This window comes from Apaloderma vittatum, unplaced genomic scaffold, assembly GCF_000703405.1.
Source record: "Apaloderma vittatum isolate BGI_N311 unplaced genomic scaffold, ASM70340v1 scaffold543, whole genome shotgun sequence".
Lineage (NCBI taxonomy): Eukaryota > Metazoa > Chordata > Aves > Trogoniformes > Trogonidae > Apaloderma > Apaloderma vittatum.
The window spans coordinates 71,636-95,786 of NW_009707261.1; the positions used below are offsets into that span (position 1 = coordinate 71,636).

Here is a 24,151-nt window from a genome sequence, read left to right on the forward strand (position 1 = left end):
AGCTTACAGACACACTTGACAGAAGAGAATAAAGCTGGAAAATTATATTAGCAATGAAATGATAAACCAAGCTGTTAATAAGTCTTTGAATTTATCATCTCACTTTTCAAAGTTTATGGTCCAATTTAAAAAAGAAAAAAACATTTAGAGGACAAAAAGCTCACGTACCTCCATTGCAAGGATTACACTAAACAGAAACCACTCTTCTTCAGTAACGATTTTTAAAATAGTTCTGTCAATTACTTTCAGTTTCAAAACTCTGAACAGTCAGCCCAGTAACTTTTTTCTTACTGGTTATTACTGGTAAAAGGACATCTTAATTCCTTTAATGGAAAAGTTATTAGAAATATATACAGTCTTTTCAAAAGTGGTAATGAAGATCTTTATTTCAAATGCATTGAAAATACAGTCAAAAAGCAACTTGACTGAATTTGAACAATCAGGACATATACAATTCTCCACATACAGGAAAAGTCTAAGCAACATTTTCTCAGACTGCATATCTTGGACAGCCATTTGGACAACACAGAATTTTTAAAAGTTTGGTAAAGGTAGCTACATCATAATGAATGCCAACTACCATAATAGAAATAACAACCGTAATAACATTCAAATGGAAACAAGTAATATTGGATTCCCAAACTTTGCCTACTGAAAGGCTCAACATGAGTCAACTTGCGGCAGACTTAGAAAATGATGATAATGTCTGCTCTGCTGGGCACCTGCTCACTGAAGGCTGGATACACCCATGGGTAGGGCAACTTTACAGCATAATGGCATTTAACTTAATTACTGTTGTATGCACATAGAGCTATGGCTCCCGGTCTTATATTAGAATTTAAACATTTTTCTCTCCATACTCCTCCAAGTTTTCTAACTTTCAAAGTCAAGAAGAACAACATGAAAAGGAAAAGATGGATCCAAATGAGAATGAACTGTTGACATCTGCCAACAAGCTCCAGTAGACCAAAAATTGGCTAGAAGTTACCTGAAACTACGGAGTTTCAGGAACAACTAGTTCCTGACAATGACTGAACATGGTTCCCGATACCTTTTACCTTCTGCAAGACCTTTGATTTTAAAATGACTCGAGAATGAACCACACAGAGTCCCTGACACGATCTTTATCCTCACTCCACCATCCACCCTCTCATCCAAGTGAGAGGGCATTTACCCCAATTACTAACTACTGTACCGCTACTACCCAGAAGCAGCCTACTACCAGACGCAACTCACTGAAGTGCAACCTCACATCTCAGGCACCTTTTCAGGTTGTCCCAGGTGCTCTTACAAAGACAGTCAAAATATCAATGCCGGGAAAGACTGCAGGTGACAAGGATGTCCATCTGTGCTGAGACACCACTTTCTTCTAAGGACATTCTGCAGCACTTCTACAATAGTTTGCTGTTTATCACAGAGTAATAGGCTCTATTTTTTTTAAATACATGCAGGGTCAAACACAGATTAAGAAAATGCTTGTCAAATACAGTTTTTTAAGATTTCTGCAACGTTGGGCAGTAACTGTTTCTCTGTATCCTCAGTTTACCTTTCTAGATGTTCTAGGATTTCTGGAAGAGGTCTATGGAAATTTATCTGTATTCATCTTCAATTCCCATTGTGAAAAATTCAAACCTAAATATTACTCTACATGTATTTTCCCACATTACTTTACCAGTTGTTTAAGGCTTTGGTTTTTTCCTCTCCTGTTCCACAAATTAAAAAATAAATAAAGAAATAAAGAAAACGGCATTAAACCATCAAATAGCAAGAGAACCCATGGTTTTATTTAGCAAAGCAAAATCTTAGAAAGCCACTACTTTGTTACTTCTATTACCAGAAAACAAAATGGAATAATCATGTGGATTTTTAATATGACAAACACGCAAGTACTTCACAGTGAAAACTTACTGTGCCACAACATCCTTGAAAGACACACCTCAAAGATATAACACTTTTGGCTAATAAAGTAACCACTCATATTTTCTCCAGAGTGCATCCCTACATGTTAATATTTTAAAATAAGGCTAAACTGCATATATCAGGAAATGCATTTAAATTTTTATGCTTAAAATTATTTTACAAATATGGTTATTAAACACATCCTCCAGTGAGAAAGGGAACTCCCACAAAATATTTGACCACATTGGTATCTGGCAGTAGCCACTGCTAGAAGTACAGATGAATACAAAGATTAGCAACAGAAGCTTTTCATCAACTACACCCAGCTAGTGGTTGGCTCAGTTACACCAACATTAACCCTGTATCAGGAAAACATGATTTCAGACACTGAACTTCAAAGCTAACGCTTCCTGAGGGGGTTGTCTGGGGAAACGGTGGGGAAGAACAGCGATAAGCTTGAACAGATGCTCTGTAACCTGAGCATGCGCAAGAACAAAACACACTGAATGGCTAGTTCATCCAATTCGTGTTAAATACAGACTGAAAAACTGATTAAATCGTGTAGACAGAGAAGAAATATCTGCAAGCTATATAAAGAAGGAGATTATAATCTCTAATAAAGACAATGAAAGACAAGGATTCTAGAGAAGCATGTGGACCAGAAGCCTATTTTTTAGTAGCACTACTGAAAAAGAAAACAGCTAGAAAAATATTTGAAAGAAAGGTCCATGTAAAACTAGTAAGAACAGAGAGATAGACAGCAAATTAGGTATTTACTTTGTAATACGGCATTGAGGCATTTGAGATGCAGATCTTTATCACACTGTGACAGAACCCCAAACAGGCCAGCGCTCTGGCCTATTTTGCTGGCAAGCCTGGAGATTTTTCAAATCTGTAAATCCATGTTTTATTAGAATACACTCTACAACACTGAGATTTCAAACACAGAAAGCAATCATCTTAGAAGAGAAATTAAAATAAAAGATCCTGAAAGCATATCTAATCCACGGCCTGTGTCATGCTCAAGGACCACCCAATTAAGTTGTTTCCTAAGAAACAAAAAAAATTGCACATAATCCCTAGGGCCCAATGAAGACACCTTCATTCTGCCATTGAGATGCAGTGATTTAAACAAGATGCTACTCCAGTTAAACTATCTCTGTAAAGTCTCACTCCAACCAAGGTGTAGAATACACTATCCACGGTTCTCAGTTGTTCAAGTGTCATTCCTAAATTCATGTTTTCATACTTGCAATCAGACTGACATAGTGCAGCACGCAGCTACAGCTGTTTAAGTTCCTTGTCCACAGCTCTAATTTTGCAGCTCATGGGAGAACGCAACAAATACCCACAGCACAACAGCTCCAGCTCACAACCCATGTACAAACCCATCATTGCTGGCAGGTAAAATAAACCACCGAACCATGAACTGCAGCTGCTGAGCCACAGGCACACATACTCGCTTTCCATGTCACAGGAGAAAAAACTTGGCAGGAAGGACAGGTAAACAGCAACTGGGGCACTACCATCTTAACCCACTCATGTTGTTCGTGAACTACGAATGACCACCAGACCAGCTGATTTAATATTACAAACCAGGAGAGGGAAGAATACAACAATCACTTAGCTTAAGCTACTTGTCTTATGGAAATAGGTTTGGAAGCTGAAGTTAGTTATACTGCTCTCTAAACTATTTGCTTTAAATGTGTTCTTTCTAGAAGCATTAAGGATCATCTTGTTTGTCTTTCAACACACAAGAGAAGTTCAATAACGAAACTTAAGAGATTCTCTTACTGCTGTGCAAAGTCTGAGTCCACCACAGGGTTATGAGCACAGCTCTTCACACAAGCAGCTTAAGATAGCAAAATGGGGAAAACCCCCTAGTAAAACATTAAAGTACACAATTTTAATGTGATCTTTAAAAAAAAAATTTTTTATTTATCCTGGCCAAAATGTTAAAGTTTATTTGACTACAAAAGCAATTAAATTCAAGTAACTCTAAACACATGGTAACTTTACACATGGTAATTCATTCTCCTATCACAGTATAGCTATGCACATGTGGTAGCTCTTCCAGTCCAGGTGAAATTAAAGCATAATTTCACATTATATTTATTGTGATATTTTGATAATATAGTTAGTATTATGGATTGAAATAAGGCAGTTATTTTGTATTTTGATCTGAAAGTGGAGGCATATGCTTACCTTTTCTGTTGATATGAACTGAGGCCTATAGTTGTCTCAGCCTGTAAAACAAAAAAGTAATTTTAAGACACTGACAGCATTATACCTCCTGTGGGGAAAGACAAAACAAAACAAAACCAACAGAAACTGTAACAACTTAGTAGATTAGATCCTGAAAGGCAAAAGAAGAAGCTTTGATCCGGAGTAGAAAATGTAAAATCACTTTTTCCAATTATTTAAAGAAATGGAGTCTCTACCAAAAGACTGTTTGACTCTGGACAAGAAACATAGTAAGTTCCAGTGGTAGAAACTCCTACAACTGTAAGACTAACAGCAACTTAACAACTTGAAAATTGAGAGGAGGAAAAAAATTCAAGACATTATATAACACTGTAGGGAGCAAAAGAAAAATCTACCATAGATGTGAGAAACAAATTACAAACAAACCCATATAAACCAAATAAAAGTCAAGCAACTACTCCACGTGTCATCTAACAAACTAGAAAACAAAGAACGCTATAAACTTTTATCTCCTTCCCTGCTAATCATCTTCTAGCCTCTATTATACATACCTCTCCTAGCACCCTGCTGGACATTATAGTTCATTACCTAAAAACAAAGAGGTTATGTTGTTTAGGAAATTCTGACTAGTTTACCTATGTCTAAGAAATCCCCACTGGTTTAGAAAGCTACATATGGAATGTTCTCCTGATGCAGCTAATATTAAAACAGGCCTAACTTCAAAAATTCACACAGGATTTCGGGGTTAAACTGAGGATTTCAGTCCTTCTTTTAACGGCATTTCATGGTCAAGATGAACATTTACTTTCTTGGAGTGTGAAGAAAGCTTACAGGTCTGACAAAGTCTACAGAGTACCCTGCTCGCTTCAAGTATAAGGATGTTGTTTGTCTGAGAAGGGAATGGAAGTTTTTCGTATTTGATTTCAGAACTAAAATTAAGATCTTTGGCTTGGCACTTCATCGATTTCTATTTGAACTATAATTCACACTTTCTTTCCACGCTTTAGCTAAGGTAACAGTATTTTTTCTTAAAATAATTTTAAAAAATCTTTACCAAAAATTCCTCTAATAAAAGAATCTATGTTTTCTTTTTCTTCTTGGAGACACTTCTTAAAAAAATTATACTTACTACTATTAGATCATATAGCCCACCATCATTAGTGTTTGATTCATGTCAAGGAGCAATTCTGGAGAGTAAATCTAAGTAATATTTCAGATTTAAAATTAAAGTATTTGGTTTATTGACCTTCCAATTTGTATCAAACTAAAGAAAGCTAGAAGTGTGTTACTTACCACTGTAAAACAAAGCTAATCAGTTTGTAACTTTAGGATTTATTTGCAATTTAAAACATTTAGGCAGAGCATCAATTAGTTTTTTTGTATCAAAACCTCTGAAATAGAGGGGCAAACTGCCTTGTTAGAGAGACCTTGCAAGAAGAAGGGGTTCACATGAAATTATGCTTTGCAGTACAGTATGATCAGTGCAGTCTTTCCTCACTGAACAGAATGCTAAGAGACATGTTAAACCTGTTTTATATTGCCAATGTTTTTTATAATTTAAAATTCAGCAAGTTTTCATTTAAATCCAGTAAGCTTTCACTTCAACTTATGTATTATCACTTGTACCATAATTAGAAAAACGAGGCATTTCTTATTTTTCATTAAAATACATTGGCTTGCAAATGGTTCCATTGAGTTTTCCTAGCTAGTAAGTTTTTAGTTCTTAATTTCTGATGTCATCCTCGATTTTCTATTTCCAGTAAGACATAAGTAAATAAAATCTGTAGTGAATCACTTCAGTATAGTAGGAGAAATTCAATTAAAATTAAGAAATAATAAATTTTAAATCAGTCTCAGTTAACTGATGAATGCTTAAGATAACAAATGTTTTGTGTCTAAAACTTCATAGGAAGTACTGCCTAACAAATAAATTGATTAGTTCTGAAAACTAAGAATTTAATCTTAAAAAATGATCTTTGCCTTCCATACCTTATTTTTTTCCTCAGACTGGAGAGGCAAGATGAATCGTCCGTTTTTATACTGCCACTCACTAATTTTTTCAACTTAAAAAATTAAGAAACTGAATCACAGTGAATCAGTTGAAAATATTTTCTCTCCATCCAAAAATGACTTGTGCTGTCGAAGGCTAATTTAACACTTCCTATAAGCACTTGTTCAAAACATCCAGCCAGTGATTTCCTCTAGTTTTCAACAGTATGATTTGATAAGTTCCACAGAAAATATGTATTGCTTGAGTTTTTTCAGTAGTTTCAATAAAATTAACAGCTACTTGTAAACAGATATGCTGCTTCTAATTACCTACTTTTCTAGCATAACTCTGACAACCATGAATTGCTGTCTGCCTTTCCAATTCTATTTCTCTTTTTTCTTTTTTTTTCCTCTAATTTATTTTACACTCTGTAACTATTGCTTACTGCATTCTCTCCAAAAGCACACCAGACTACACCTGGCTCTGAGAGCTCTGCAGGAGATGCTGCAGAGCCTACTTGGCAGAAGCAGACTAGAGCTTGCTTAGAAGGACTAAACAGCCTGAAGTACATGACTGCAGCGGAGAGGCACGCTCACCTTCACCAGTGACCCAGACTAACAGAAAAACTCTAAGACTCGGTGTTCATGAGCTTTCTGCACATCTCCAATGCATGTAGCAAGTGGTAAGCTTCAAGTGTTGATGATGGAGAAGTTTTGAATCTGAAGATTTATGCAATATCCAGTAATGCAGATGTACTCAGAAATGACCCAAATGCATTTTGAGTGTTTTCTCCTATTCTGCTGCTCCTCCCTACCAAACAACTGGTTATGTCCCTCTTTTTCACTACAGTACAGTCATTTAAAGCCTGCTGTCCATCATTTATCAGCAGTCCTGGCTGACTGGAGAGATCCCAGCTGACTGGAAGACAGCAAATAAACACCTATCTATAAGAAGGGAAAGAAGGATGAACCAGGAAATTACAGGCTTGTCAGTTTGACATCAGTCCCAGGGAAGCTGATGGAGCAGATCGTCCTCAGTTCCATTATGCAGCACATGCAGGACAACCAAGTGATCAGATCCAGTCAGCATGGGTTTACGAAGGGCAGGTCCTATTTAACAAATCTGATCTCCTTCTCTGACTGGGTGACCCGCTTGCTGGATGAAGGAAAGGCTGTGGATGTCATTTATCTTGACTTTAGTAAGGCGTTCGACACAGTGGCTCACAACATTCTCCTAGAGAAATTGACTGCTCTTGCCTTAGATGGGCATATGCTTTGCTGGGTAAAAAAATGGTTAGATGGCTGAGTCCAAACAGTCATGGTCAATGAAGTTAAAACCAGTTGGTGGTTGGTCACAGGTGGTGTCCCCCAATGCCACAACAACCCTCAGCAGCACTACAGGCTTGGGGAGGAGTGGCTGGAGAGCTGCCGGGCAGAGAGGGACCTGGGGGTGTTAATGGGCAGCTGGATTAACATGAGCCAGCAGTGTGCCCAGGTGGCCAAGAACGCCAATGGCATCCTGGCCTGTATCACAGAATGGTTAAGGTTGGAAGAGACCTTGAAGACCACCTAGTTCCAACTAGGCCACTAATGGCCTAGGCCTGCTGTGGACAGGGACAGCTCTCTCCCACTAGACCAGGTTGCTCAAAATCCCATCCAACCTGGCCTTGAACACTTTCAGGGATGAGGCATCCACAACCTCCTTGGGCAATCTCTCCTCAGGGCTGCCACCAATCTGCTCTCAGACCAACTTATATTTGTGCTTGGGATTGCCTCAACCCAGGTGCAGGAGCTTACGCTTGGCCTTGTTGAACTTCATGAGGTTGGCATGGGCCCACCTCTCAAGTCTGTCAAGGTCCCTCTGGATGGGCAGTATCAGGAACAGTGTTGCCAGCAGAAACTGGCTGGTGATCACTCCCCTGTACCCAGCTTTGGTGAGGCCTCACCTTGAGTGCTGTGTCCAGTTTTGGGCTCCTCACTACAAGAGGGACAATGAGGTGCTGGAGGGGGTACAGAGGTGGGTTTACCAAGCTAACAAAAAATTTGGAGCAGGTGTTGTACAAGGAAGGGCTGAAGGATCTGGGGCTGTTTAGCCTGGAGGAGACTGAGGAGAAACTTTATCACTCTCTACAACTACCTGAAAGGAGGTTGTAACCAGGTGGGAGTTGATCTGTCCTCCCCAGTGGTGAGTGACAGGACAAGGGGAAATGGCCTTAAGTTGCACCAGTGGAGGTTCAGGTTGGATATTAGGAAGATTTTCTTTACTGAAGGGGTTGTCAGGCATTGGAACAGGCTGGCCCGGGGGGGGGGTGGGGCGGCAGCCCCGGTTGAGTCGCCATCCCTGGAGGTGTTTAAGAGACGGGTAGATGTTGTGCTGAGGGACATGGTTTAGAGGTATTGATAGGGATAGGACAAATGTTGGACTTGATGATCTTGAAGGTCTCTTCCAACCAAGGCTGTTCTATGGCTCTGTGATTCTCCTAATTTTGCCAGTTCCATTCTTCAATGTTATGCATTCACACCACTGACTTTCCTGCCCACTGGAGGGAAAGAATCAAAAATTGCTGAGACAGTGTTCTTGTTATATTAATATCATTATACAACTGTACTGGTCTGAGCTGGAACTGAGTAAATTTTCTCCATAGTAGTTAGGAAGGGGCTGCGTTTCGGATTTGTGCTGGAAACAGTGCTGATAACCCAGGGATGTTTTCATTATTGCTGAGCAGTGCTTGCACAGCCTCAAGGCCTTTTCTGCTCCTCACCCCACCCCACCAGCGAGCAGGCTGGGGGTGCACAAGTAGTTGGGAGCAAAAGCAGCTGGGATAGGTGACCCCAACTGACCAAAGGGATGTCCCACACCATATGGCATCATGCTCAGCACGTAAAGCTGTGAGGAATAAGGAAGGGGGGCACATTTGGAGTGATGTCATTTGTCTTCCCAAGTCACCATTAAGCACAATGGAGCCCTGCTCTCCTGCAGACAGCTGAACACCTGCCTGCCCACGGGAAGTGGTGAATTAATTCCTCAGTTTGCTTTGCTTGCACACGCAGCTTTTGCTTTACTTATGAAACGGTCTTCACCTCAACCCATGAGTTTTCTCACTTTTACTCTTCGGATTCTTTCCCCCATCCCACTATGTGGGGAGCATGAGCTCAGCTGTGTGGGACTTGGTTGCCAGCTGTGGTTAAACCACAACAACAACCAAACTTATGCTATGAAGTTAACAGATGCATAAACACCCTGTATGCCTTACCAATGTCCTTGAAAGTACGTTATTCTCTATAGTTAAATGCAACTTTCCTTTCAGTAATGGATTTTTCTTTAGAAACATAACTAAAGCACATAATTCAATCACCAGCAGCTACCTGACAGTCAGATGATGGACTTAACAGCTTCAGATCCTGTGAAAAGGCAACCAAAATAGTCATTACCAACACTGTCCCATCCTTGACAACAAACTTTGGCACTAACAAGATAGCATATTCTATTAAGCTTTAAATTATTCGGCATGAGAAAGCTGTTCATTAATTACACTTTTTAGCATTGTGGCTGGCAGTCAATATCCCTAATGTTAGTCTCAGTCCAAGATCCCACTTCGAACAACTTTCAGACAGAGGGCAGTGGAGATCAAATTTAATTACAGAAAAACACAGAAACAAATGGAAATACACGTCACTGACAACAGCCAAACTACATGGCTGTAGTTAACTGCTGGGAGTTAAATTTTCTGTCTGATCACAGACACGCATTTTCCTTCTTATGTTCATAGTCTGGGAATCATAGAATGGCCTAGGCTGGAAAGGACCTTAGAGATCACTTTAATCCAGCCTCCCTGTCGACAGGGATGCCACTTCTCCACTATATCAGGCAACATATGGGGACTGAATGGGAATCAAATCCGCGACCTTGGCGTTGTTAGCACCACGCTCAACTGACTGAGCTAACCGGCCCCCTATATTCTGAAATTACAGATTTGCTATGAAAGTATTAATCTAATATCGGTACATAAAGTTTAAAATCACAAATCACTTTGACAGGACACATATTTAAAAGCAAAAATCCATCAAAGCTTCATGCTTATAAGGAAAAGCCGTTTTTTCCTTTAGGATTCTGTTAAACACAAGTAAAATTACAAGTGCTTTTCAATGACCCTTTTCATGTTTTGAGCAGAAGGTTGTTTGCTTTTCACCCTTTTTTTTGGTTGGTATTTTTATGTGTGTTTTTTGCTTTGGGGGGCATTTGTTTTGTTTTTGTTTTAAATCACGGTCAGTCAAGAGCAAAGAAACAGCATAGCAGCTTCAGCAGCTCATCAACCATAGCATCATGGAACTAAACCAAAAATAAATCTCATGTGGCAGTTTCTATAATTACCACTCAATTTTATTACATGTCAATCTTTAGAGTCATGTAGTAAACAAAAACATACACATGTGTTGAGTTATGTGTTCTAAATATTTTTTTTAATAAGATCTTCAAATAAAATTGTGGACCTACTGTGCTGCAGCCTGACATGCTATTTTTCCTGTGTGGCAGCACAAAAAACTGTTAGACATAAATGCCAAGAACTAAAACCATGTATGAGATCAATCCACTACTTTAAGTGTAGATTATGTTGCGTGATGCCAGTTAATCAGGTAAAGAGAAATAAAGCTATGCTCCTTAATAAATACAGTTTATTCTTTTCTCTTGTAAAGGGTACACCTGCAACAGAGCACCATTAGCAAAATAGATTTAGAGGAAACCTGTATTAAATCTTATCTGTATGTGAGAAGTATTACAAATAACAAAATATTGCCTTGCAACAGACAGATCTGGAAGCAGGCTGCATGTGCACACTATTAATATTTCAAGAGACATAGTAAGCTAAGTTACAGGGAAAAAATTCAATTGGATTAATTTTCTCTTCCAACTGTCTGCCTAACAACAAAAACTGAAGTCAGTACAAAAGAGCCAGCAGAAACCTAGAACCAAGCAGGGAAAAATAAATGGAACAGGGAAGAATCACCCCTTTTAACACAACTAGAGGTTTCTACTACTTTCACCTAAAAAGCTGTGCTCAAGTCTTGGAGATAGATGATTTTTTTTCATTGACTATTTTTTTTAATTTAAAGTTCGCATATGAATTTAGGCTGTTGCTACTACCAGTGGCATCCCTTAATTTGTCCCTTATATAACCCTAGAAGGATTAAACTGTAAACCAAAGGGATTCCAGAATAAATATCTTGAGATAATGTGCACAGAGCGAGTTAGAAATTCGAAGGCAGTTGGACAGCACTGGTTTCAAGACTTCCAACAATTTCTCTCCCAAGGCTCGTATTCCCAAGAAAGATTTCACAGAGAATCCGTACCTGAAAGCACACCTTGCAGACTAAGTACAGTTGTGGAACAATACCTGACAACAATCTTGCGCACATGGACAATCAAAACTACACCTTACAGTCTGAAGGCCATCTATAAAGACATACACATGGTTGTTAACTTCAGCCAGAAAAAAAAAAAAATCCCACAAAAAAACCACCAAAAAAAGAGGTTGATTTTAACATCTCATCAGTTTGTTGTAAGGGCTATTCTTCACCTCTTGGTAAGAGGTCATATTACCTAGCACTACAGTCAGTCATCTAAACATAGGCTTCTGCTGCCACTTGAGATTAATGTCCCAGGGCAACCTGCCTGGTCTCCGAATGACATCCAGAAGGGCACACAGTTTCTCCTACGCCCTGTGCCGTATCTGCCAGCTCCATGTACATGTCTGGGACGGCCCAGGGTACCTAGAATAGCAGTGGTTGCCTTTGTTTAATCAACTGAAAAAAAAGCTCTGAAGTCTTAAACAAGGACGGTGGGGGCGAAGCAGGGAGGTCCTCTTAAGACTTGAGGTTTCTGGACACCAGGTTTAATGTTACCAAAATTCTCAGCAATCAAAGCCTTCTGTATTCCTAAACTAGAGTATCCACACTAATTTAAAAGACTCTTTCAGTCTGAAAGCCTCTTTCAGTACATTTTACATATTGTTATTTTATAGTAAGGCTCTTTCCTTCTTGTAGAAAAACTATGTGCTGCAGGCAACTAAATGTTGAGAGACAGCTACAAAACCGATACGTAGATGGTAGCTTCAGTCTTCATTGCTGAATTCATGAGCTCTATGCTAATAAGTAAGATAATTAAAAGAAACATAATTAATGATTAATATCTTACCTAAGGTAATGAAAAATTGAATGCTGTAATCTGCCAGGTAGCTGGAAGTGGCTGAACCGAGTTATTTTTGCCATGCTCTTTCATGACCCAAACTCACACAAGGAAACAAAAACATCAGTTGATTTTAGCTGATGCAACACATGCTATTGACATTGGTTTTGCAACAGTCACTCCTGGGCATCAATTAATTACTTTTAAACTAAAGCCTGGGGATGGCAATTCTTCCTGCATGAGAAGAAGAAACTGCAATTTTTTTCTGAGCAGCAGGACTTTAGCTGCTCACAAGAAAAGGCAATAAAGTGAGATGGCTTTTACTCTTTTACAAAACCACACATGTTGGAAGGAAGGTCCAGAGGCCATCTAGCCAACCCTTGTTCAGGAGAGGTCTTGTTAGTGCAGGTCACTCACAGCTCTAGGCTATCAAGTTCCCGGTATCTCCAAAGAAAAAAATTCTACAGCTTCGAGTAACCTGGTCCGGTGTTCTATCATCCTGAAGTTTAAAAGCTTTTGTTCTTATATGGGTTTGGAATGTCCTCTGCAGAAGCACGTCCAAAGCCTCACATGCTTCCAACTGTGCACAATGAAATGTCTGGCTCTTGTCAACTGTTTACTGCCCTCAGCAATTAGTTTTTCCCATAGTTTTCTCTTCTAAAAGTCGAAGAAACAAGCTTCCAACCCCCTGATCATCTTGATTACCCTCTGCTGTGCTTGCTCCAGTATGTGCTTGCTCCAGTATGTCAGTGCCTGCCTTGTACTGGGTAGCCCAGACTAGTCACAGTACTCTAGCTACAGCCCCACAAGTGCTTAAGTGGTGGGGAAATCACACCTATTATCTTCCGGTCCCACATTTGTTCAAACAGTTCAGTAGGCCAGTGGCCGCCTTTGCTCCAAGGGCACACAGCTAACTTATGTTCAACCTGTGGCCTATGGGGACCCTCCAGGTCTTTTCAGCAGTGCTGCTGTGTAGCCAGCCAGTGCCCAGCCTGTCCTGTTACACGGGGTTACTCTCTCCTCCCAGGTGCAGGACTTGCGCTTGCCTTAGCTAAATGTCGTAAGGTTCTTGTCAGCTTGGCAAAGTCCCTCTGAACAGCAGCCTTGCCTTCCAGTGTATCAACTACTTTGTCCAATTTGGTAGTACCCCCGAACTTACTGAGAGTACTTTCTCCCTACACCATCATCCAGGCTGCCAATGAAGACATCAGGCAGTCCTGTCCTCACTATCAAGCTCCACCATGACTAACTGCCTGCCAGCTATGCACTGTGCAGTACACCCATTGAGGTCGACGGTCCGGCTTTACTGCCCTTTTATGCAGCCTGTATCTTAGCAGTTCAGCTATATGGATATCAATAGAGATTGTATCAAAACCATTTTTAAAAGTCAGCATAAAATATGAAAATTAGAGGGGATTAAAAAGAAATGCATTTAAGCTTTATACCCGAAAAACACTATTGTAGACACACTGGCAGTGAATGGTTGCCACTTCTGTTAAGATACTTCTTTACTGTGACATATGGGATAAAGTACAATTATGCAGAAAATACTAAGATTCCTTCAGCAAGAGATCAGCATTGCTGATTCTCACACATGTAACTCAGTCCCAAAGCTTCCTCACTGCAAGTCACCTTAAGGTTCCATCATATTTCACATTTAGAGGCACTGTAATTCTCACTACTAGCTTTTGTGACTAGCAGCTCATGAATAAAGACAGCAAATATGTATTATATAACCACACAGGTTTAATTTTTCCTCATTTTAGCTATTCTGTAATCCACTAAGTATCTGTAAAATAATTTCTAGGAGTTCGCCTGTAAAAAAGCATTTCATACATTTATGATTATTGCAGCAATGGCAAGTGTAGTGCTTCATTTTAAGAGAATTTGACTCAAGAGTCTTATCATTTTCCTTTCTCATTGCAGGAATATGTTACTACTCCATCAGCAGAAGTACTTTCCAAACAGTCTGAATAGAAGATACTTCACTCTGGAAAACAGTGGCCCAAACTACATTGTGCAGGAAAACATTAGATATCCAAGGCAAGAGCTGTTGATAAATGGAATGAGCTGGGAAATAGTCCTTTATGAACTAAAAGCAAATGAAAACTTTGCTCTGAAATATAAATTTCCCTTTTCTGTTCATTTTTCCAAAATCCTCAAGAAGTGAGACAGTATGTTGGCTTAATATGAAAGGATAAATGTTAAAAGTAATAGCTGTAGCTTATTTCAGCACTCCTAATGTTTGCAGATGACATCATTGTCAGACGCTTGACAAGGGTTCAAATGCCTGACACTGTCATGGTGAAGTTCTGCTGAAGGAGAGCTCAGATCTAAAGGTGGGAATAACTGATAGTACACTACAAAAAAGAATGTGTCTGGAGAGCATAGAGAAATAGAAACTATGTGAGTAACAAAATACTGTCAAAAATTTACAAGTCATTTTGGAATTACTAAAGTAAGTGTTATTACACAGAGAAGCAACTACTCTGTCCTTTCTTATAGCCTCAGAGTACTAATGTCCTGACCAAATGCTACGTTTTGGGTAAATAAAAATCCAGTACAGAAATTTGGGGGAGGAGGTTAAAAATTTGCATGAAGAAGCTACAAAATTTAGTATGAAATTATCACATGAAGAGGGGAAAAAACTCAAAACCTGAATATATACTGGAGAAAAAGGAAGCCTCAAAACCACCTCAGGCATGAAATATCTATGTACTTAAACTTGTGAAAGTTACTTCTCTAGAGGTTTTAAGAACACAGGAGTCAAGCACCTGCCACGAGTAGTCCATCTACACACAACACTATCTGAAGAAAGGCCTAGGTGGATCTCCTGAGGTCCATTCCAACTAAATAAATTGATGACTCTGTGAAGTACCATTATACAGACATTTTCAAATTGCCTGCTACTGGAGAAAAATCCCCAAACTCTACACTGCATTGAGGAATGGACAATTTACATTAATACAATTCTTACCCTATGTTCACGATCTATATAAATTATTCAAAGAGTTCAAAAAGTTGAGTCGGTAAGGGGACTGATAAACATAAAGAATAGACAGAATTAGGAAATTCTCTCATTATTGTATTTTAATCCATGGAAAGGAGTAGATTAAACTTATTCAGCTATAAAACTTTAATCCAAACATGTATGTTAAAGAATAGAATTGTCCCTTCTGCTCTGTTAAGACGGAGAGCAAAGCTACATGCTACAGAACTTTCCAATCCACATACCGTAAGCCGACTCCCAAACTACATTAGAGTTACCCACTAGCATGAAAATATGAAACTTCCATCGCCAGTTTATTTTCACTGATTTATTTTTTCTTATATATTTAAAAATTTATGCTCTTTCCATAAATAACTGGTTTACACCAGTCTGGTCAAACCAAATTTTCCAACACATTCGTTTATATTTTATAACAGAAGTCCTAAAAAGCAACTGAAACACATAAGGAGTGTTTCACCAACAGTATGCAGTACAAATAGGTAAAAAAATACAGTATCAAGAGGATATATTCTAACTGGAGGGAGGTGGCAGGAATTCCTAACGATTAAAATTACTTAAGACTCAGCATTTGATTTGTCTTATTTGGAAAGTAGCTCCTTCAAACAAGAAAAGAGGTTGCTTCCACTGAAATAACTGAAATATACCAAATTCTCTGAGAGAGGAAATATAAACTAAAACTAGAGAGGACTTTGACACTTCAGTGATTATTAATCATGTTATGCACCAGTTATTTTTTATAAATATAAAAAAAAAATCACCTGAAGGTGACATAACATTAGACAATACTGAGCTACTACTACATCATATTTGTGCTGCCATGATGGTACCTACAAGCAACAACCATTTGTGAAAACTTAGAGAAAGCCAGAATAAGAAACATTCAATGACATTACATTAGGTTTAAAACTTTAGTAACAGCTGCTCACAAGACATAAATCTGTTTTAACAACTATGTATTTCCTTCAGTTTCATTGTTTAATTGCAGTAAGCAGTCACAAGAGGTCACCATATCAAAAATCTACAGGAAAAAAAAATGGTAAGCTACAGAAAACATGCTGTATCATTCTGATTAAAAGGGACTGGTTTCACTTACATAGGTGTTTTTGACTTGAGAGCCAGGACCATAATATAAACCATATAGACAATTTATTAGAAAATTTGTTTCTCTTGCTTTGTTTTAAATTAAATATTCAGCAATTTATTAGGGTAAGCAGCAATCAAATGCAATCCAAACCACTGCAAAGTTTACAGTACAGCATCAATTGCTTGACTTTGTCCCACTATAATATTTAAACTAATTTTACTGTCTCTGTTGCACCTTGTTGGAATGATTAACAATCCATTTCACTCTTCCATCTTTATTGAGATGATTCACAGCAGCACCATTAATTTCTAGTCCTGAAAACTATGGCGATTAATAGATCGCTTAAATACATTATTTCTTTCTTTATTTATTTAAATCACATTTGTAATATTAATTTTAATTACTTTTAAAAAGTCATGGGGAAAACCACACCTAAAATGCAAGTAATGAACTTGATTACATCATTTTTCTCTCAAAATTTTGGCCAACACCTGTCTGTAGTTTTTATTAAACCATTCTTGGTGAACAAAATACATTCTAACAGCAATGTAAAAGAAAAAAAACTAAGTCTAGTGATTTTTTTCTCTTGTATTTATACTGATATGTGGTATCTCCACTCAAGCTAAAGAAATATTCTGAGTCAAAAACTGCAATATTTGAGACTGTAACCACTATATGGAAAACTTCCACCATTCTACTCTATATGTCCAAACACAAGCCTACACAGATATCTATTATGACAATGTGTTCAGCACATGACATCTAAACAACTGTTTAATCAGGAACCTCGGGGGTTTTTGTTGCTTGTTCAGTGGTTTTGTGTAAGGGTTTTTTTGGGGAGGGTTGTTGAGGTTTGTTTTGTTTGTTTGTTTTTAACTGCAATCTTTTCTGTAACCAGTTTAGATCATTTTGAAGGATCTTACCTTTGTATATTATAATCCTTCTATGTATAATATATTATCCTTGAGTTTTATTAAGAACCAAGCAGTGCAATACGGAAAAAAACAAAACCAAACAAGCAAACAAGAAAGCCTAACAACTTAAGTGAGGTAAAAAAAACCCCACTCATTCATAAATCTGCAATAAATAATATTATTACAAACTCAGAACTTTATAGCTTTTACATTTATTGACTCTTCTAGATTAGATAGAAGGTAGAAATTGTAAATGAAGCACTGCACTGGTAACTAGTGGAGCTGTACAGTCACATGCCAGGTGTTCTAATAGTTTTAACAATTAATTGCTTGCTTTCTCCTCTCTTCCCTCTCAACTATCAGGACTAACATCATTAAGGAATTCTAACAGAAGATATTATCAACATAAATACAACGTACAAAATGCATGCACATTAAATTCTAGTCAATAGAACTTTAGAACTACCTAGCTCTAACATATCACGCCATGCTCCTACATACTTTATCCTGACTACTACCACCATTGCAAAATATCAACATGTATTTCAAGTTACCTTTTCATCCATTTTGACTCATGCCAAAAGAAAGCTCAGGTATAATGGCAACATTATACCTGAAAGACCATAGAATCATTAAAGTCAGAAAAGACCTCTAGGATCACCAAATCCAATCGTCAACCCAACATCACCACGACCACTAAACCATGTCCCTAACGTCTACATGTTTTTTTGAACGCCTTCAGGAATGGTGATTCTACCACCTCCCTGGGCAGCCTGTTCCAATGCTTCACCACTCCTTCTGTACAGAAATTTTTCCTAATATCCAATCTAAACCCCCCCTGGCACAAGTTGAGCCCATTTCCTCCTGTCTTATGACTTGTTACTTGGGAGAAGATACCAATCCCCAACTCACTACAACCTTCTTTCAGGTAGTGGCAGAGAGCAGTAAGGTGTCCCATCAGCCTCCTTTTCTCCAGACTAAATAATCCCAGTTCCCTCAGCCACTCCTCATAACACTTGTTCTCCAGACCCTTCACCAGCTTGCCCTTCACCTGCCCTTCTCTGGACCTGATCTAGCACCTCAAGGCCTTTCTTGGACTGCAGTGTCCAAAACTGAACACAGTAATCTAGATGCAGCCTCACCATTGCTGAGCACAGGGGCATGATCACTTCCCTACTCGTGCTGGACACACTATTTTTGATAGCGGCCAGGACGCTCTTGGCCTTCTGGGCCACCTGTGCACACTGCTGGCTCATGTTCAGCTGGCTGCTCCACCAACACCCCCAGGTCCTTTTCCTCCAGGCAGCTTTCCAGCCACTCTTCCCCAAACCTGTAGCACTGCCTGGGGTTGTTGTGACTGAAGTGGAGGACGCAGCACTTGATCTTGTTAAACCTCATACAACTGACCTCAGCCCATCAATCCAGTCTGTTCAGGTCTCCCTGTAGAGCCTCTCTACCCTGGAGCAGATCAACACTCTCACCCTAGGTGGTATCATGTGCAAACTTAATGAGGGTGCAATTGATCTCCTCATCCAGATCATCGATACAGAAAGTAAACAAGACTGGCCCAAAAAACCCTGAGCCCTGGGGGATGCTGCTTGTGACTGGCTGCCAACCGGATTTAACTCCATTCACCACCACTCTCTGGGCTTGGCCATCCAGCGATTTTTTAACCCAGCAAACCCATATTTGCAACAGCAATTACCTCACTGTGGCAATTTGAACTTTCTTTAAAGTCAGGGGCAACTTGGGTCCAAAGGTTCCCTTTACATTTGGTAATCTTGAAACACTTCCCAGTTCCTCTAGCTTTGCTATCCAATTGCATCCCAACTCAACATCAAGGCAAGACTTAAACAGAAAGCATCCCTCAGTTTTGCTGAGGAAAAAAAGTCCTGGACAAACAGACTGAAAAGAACTTGTGATAAACTCCATCAGATTCCCAACACAAAATATCAGAGATCCAGAACCTTAGTATCCACTAGGGTATACTGTTGAAAACAATTCTACAAGTTCCAGAATTTTCTTGAACTCAGATTTGATTTATTTCCAAAAATCCACTCACCTACAAGTTTGAAAAAGCATCTATCAAAAAGAAGATGAAACATTGCTAGTTCAGATGATTTATTCAGACTACATACCTGCAGTAGGTCTCCTTCATCAAAACGTAGCATTTCTATTATGCCATCCGACTGGATGAAAGCTGCAAAGAAAAACAAAAAACTAAGTATCTTCATTTAACAACAAGATGTTCTTCTGTTAAAAAGAGCAACTTAAACATCTAAAATCTACTGTATATAGTTTTTTAGATAGAGCTATTACAAACCAAAATAACAATGTGAAATCTAACAAACCACCAAATAAAAATCTGAAATACTAATTTTCCTTTGAGAGCTCCAATTCCAAGACATTCATATCAATAAGTACCAAATTTCACAAATCAGTCTTTTGGCATAAAAATGATTAACTCCAAAGGGAATAACTTCTAGGTTCCCTAAAAAGTCTGGCTGTACCAAGCTAACTCAGCACTTAGAATCACAGAATCATACAACAACTTTAGTTGGAAGAGACCTTCAAGATCATCAAGTCCAACCTTTGTCCCAGCCCTATCAACATCACTAAATCATGTCCCTCAGCACAACATCTACCCGTCTCTTAAACACCTCCAGGGATGGCGACTCACCCTCTTCCCGGGGCAGCCTGTTCCAATGGCTGACAACCCTCTCAGTAAAGAAATTCTTCCTAATATCTAACCTCAACCTCCCCTGGTGTAACTTAAGGCCATTTCCCCTTGTACTTCAACCAGTGTGTCTGACTGGGAATCTAAACAACCAAGTTTAATACATCTAAGTACACAAAGAATTCTAACACTTAAAATGGAATCTCAGTTTCATTTATACATCTAAAATCTTAACTGTACATCTGGAAAGCCTTGTTCCCACTGTTCCCTAATCCTCTGCGTGGCAACAGCTCTTTCCATCTTGATAGTAACAGCAAAACTTGAAACAGTTTAGAAGTGTTTGCACCATATGACTAAACTCGATGAAAAGTTCATGCCTCAGTCACATATAGGATCCTCAAATTATGCATTCCTCCTCCACTCATTTCCGCTAAACGTTTGGTCAGGCAATTGTTCTTCAATTCCTCTCAAAACACAGGGAATACTACTTTCTTTTAAAGACAAAGAAATAAGGGCATTGCCTTTCCCGTAAAATATAATAATCTGTACAAGAATGAACATGAGTTAAAAGAGGAAACAAAAGTTCAGAGAAGTCTAAATTTTACTCTGTAAAAGACTATTCACACATACACACAAACGTAGGTCTTTGGGATAAAATACAGTAACAACTTCAGAACACTGTATTTAAATAAAAATCCTATAAATAACTCCTCCTCGATCAACAACCTTTTTCCATGACTGCTTTTAGCATTCCGATAGATGAAGTTGAGACAGTGATAACTCTCTCAAGACATTCAAGTCACTGTTTAATTTTGTCTTCAAAACCACTTAAAAATATGCAAGTTTGTTGCAGCAGGAAGAAAATAACACCTTGACATAGAATCACAGAAAGTCCTAAGCTGGATGGGACCTTAGAGATCATTTTAATCCAGCCTTCCTGTCACCAGGGATGCCACCTCTCGACTAGATCAGGCAACACATGGGGACTGACCAGGAATCAAACCTGTGACCTTGGCAGCGTTAGCGCCACGCTCAACTGATTGAGCTAACTGGCCCCCAAAGCAAAGTATGACAGTTCGTCACAATTTCATAGATATGTCATGGCTATCCTCTGTGCAAAAAACAGCCCGATTTGTGGATTAGCTGATACAGAGAGAAAATCAGAGAATCATAGAATGTTAGGAGTTGGAAGGGACCTCAAAAGATCATCTAGTCCAACCCCCTGCCAGAGCAGGATCACCTACAGTAGGTCACACAGGAACTCATTCAGGCGGGTTTTGAATGTCTCCAGAGAAGGAGACTCCACAACCTCCCTGGGCAGCCTGTGCCAGTGCTCCCTCACCCTCACAGGGAAAAAGTTTTTCCTAATGCTTTTGTGGAATCTGAAAATCTAATCTTGTGGAATCCTGAAAATTTAACTTGGGGACAAATCCAGAATGAAATTATGATTTCTCATGTATGTCCTTTATTTCAAATTTAACAAATACAATTAAAAATATATAACAATAAGAGCACAGCTTTCTAAAATTCAAAAGGCTGGGGTTTGGGGAATTCTTTTGTTCTTTAAATTTCTGCTCTCGAAACAAAGAATACACAGAACTTGACTGTGACATCAGGTACAAATAAGAAATTCATTATAAAACACGGTTTTACATTCATAATCTGTTATGAACTAGTAAAACACTAAAGGTTATCTTCAAATGTATGTTTTTTCATAAAATTGAAAATTCTTAATCTTTTCCTGATGGCTTTTCCCATTTTTAATATGACACACTGTCAGTAAAAAGAGCACAAAATAGCAACAATTCTTTCATACCTATTAACACCCACAAAAGCTCAGAGAAACTAGCCAAAGCCTTCTACCCAAGCAGCTTGAGCGCAGGCAGCCTTTTGGCAAACTCCAAACACTTTTTCAGCCACTCTGCAGTTATTTCTTAGTTGCACCTGAAGAACAAAGCATCAGATGTTCCAGAACATCTGGTGAGTGGGTGACACTGTTGAACAGAAGTGCCATTCATCACTATATCATTTAAGAAATGTTTTCAGAGGGCAGATGACAGTTAGCACCAGGTGAAGTCAGACATACTGCAAAGCCTGGCCACTGGCCATTTCACTGCGGTCACACCTCAACCAAGACTGTGATGAAGTTTCTGTGGTTATACCTTTTACTTTAAGACTAGCTTTCAAGATTTTGTTTCTACTTTATCAGTTATTTCATCAAAGCAAGGAAATGACAAGTAAATACCTACAACTTCCAAACGAAAGCTGGTTTTTTCAACTGACTTCTCAGACTCTCAATACAGGATGAAACAAGGAGTCACCTCATTCAAATGAGGTAAAGCCAATTACATTTTAAAAAAGCTCCACTGACAAGTCATAAAGAATCACCCAAATCACTGTAAAAGCGTCTCTCAAACTCTCCAATATTGACCAGAGTAAGGACAAAGGCTTCTTCAAAGTGAAACGCAGATGGTGCCCAAAGAGCCGAATGCTTCCTTCTGGGTATTTGCCTATTCTAGAATTAGAAGCAGTTGCTCATCATTTGCACGTGGTACCTGAGCTAAGTATGTTCACAAACTTCTGCAGCGCAAGTCCAAAAACAGTATTTTCTGTACTTTTACACAGAATGTGTACGTCATCAATAGAGAATAAGTTATTACCAATGCCAAAAGCCTCTGCAAGCAATTAACTATGAGATCACCAGGGCATGCTTAATTTAGGTGAACCATTCCCTGTGCCACAGAGGAAGATGACTGTTTCTGCAAAGTTCCTAACAATTTCTCCTGGAAAAAACTTCCTGTCAAAGTCCAGGCTGATACCATCATGCTCCATTATCAGCCTAATACTGGAGTCAATACTTTAATAGTCTGGAACAGTAAACTGCAGCAAATTAAGAACTGCTGACCGTGCCATTTCAGTTACCCTGCCTCATGACCGGCAACTGCAACGAAAGGGGCACAAAGCAACATTTGGAGTAGGAAGCATTTCAGCTGCCAGTGGCCTGCCACTGCACAGATCAACAGCCAAGAAGCCCAAATTATGCAATAGGAAAATAATTTCTTCCTGACCCTATCAGCTACTGAAGACCTGAAAGCTGATTAAATACTTATTGTTCAAACATTAAATGTTATGAGCATATTCAAGGCCCAAAGAAGGGGAAGAACAAAGATTCATATCCACAGATTTCAAGGCCAGAACAATCACTGTCCCACCTCCTTCTCATCTCTGCTGAACAGAATATTTTCTTCTTTTTCTTCTAAGAGGTATATGCAGAGCCCTCTCAGCAGAAAACCTTTATCCTTTCAAGCACCCCCAAGAAGCAAATCTATAAGATTCGTAAGAATCCGTGACAACTTCAGCCACTCATCCTCACTACCTCAGGGTAGTAGTTTATTTCAGGATCAAATTTTTCTATCTTCTAGCTTGCACATCCTGGTTTCCTCTTCTCAGACAGTAGGTCACTATTAACAGAAGCTATATAAGCAACCGCAAATACTGAAAGTACTGCAAGTTTCATTTTCCGTTTGTTTTCAATATAGAGCTTGTAAAGCACAACTTCTTTGCTTAAGTCAGCTCTTCTCTGAAAAGCCCATAAAAGATACCAGAAAAAGGACTGTGAATGTAGGTCTTTCTACTTGTCCCACAACACCTTTTTCTTCAGAGTGTTTTCCAAGTTTTTCAAAACGCTCTTAAAAAGGGCAAAACAAACACCATCGCCACAGCCATAATCTCTGTCCCCAAACCATAGCTTCCTGAAACAGTAAAAACACTATCCAGTAATTATTAGCAGTAGATTTTTAAATGCTTTCCCCTGCTCTTTCCAATAGTATCACAGTGCTTGATGATAAACACCTGAAGTAATAAAACTGGAAACATGAAGGGCATGAAGACATACTGAATTCACTTAAATTCCTCAAAGCTTAAGTAGCATCTTACAAGTTTATATAGCTAGCAGCCAAGTTTTTTGTTTTATTTTAATTGTCTCTGGTCCAAGTCTTTTATATTTTAGCTTAAAATAAAAAAAGTATAGGCCTATAAAGCATCAATTGACAGGAAAAAAAAATTAAAATCCTACACTTGTCTAAAGTAAACTGCAACTTAATGTCAAAATCACTTCAGCCAACATCAATCTTTAGATGTGCCTGAATTACCCATAACAGAATAAATTTGTGTGTAATGTGAGACCACT

The 24,151-nt window shown here is 38.8% G+C and overlaps 1 protein-coding gene across 1 annotated transcript in view; it reads right to left on the reverse strand.

Annotated features, from left to right (window-relative positions):
* Positions 1 to 24,151, reverse strand: part of TMEM131 (transmembrane protein 131) — a 93,618-nt gene that overhangs the window by 61,495 nt on the left and 7,972 nt on the right. Inside the window, 2 exon segments of the mRNA XM_009866088.1 lie at positions 4,105 to 4,145; positions 19,424 to 19,485. Coding sequence (XP_009864390.1) covers positions 4,105 to 4,145; positions 19,424 to 19,485 — 103 coding nt within the window.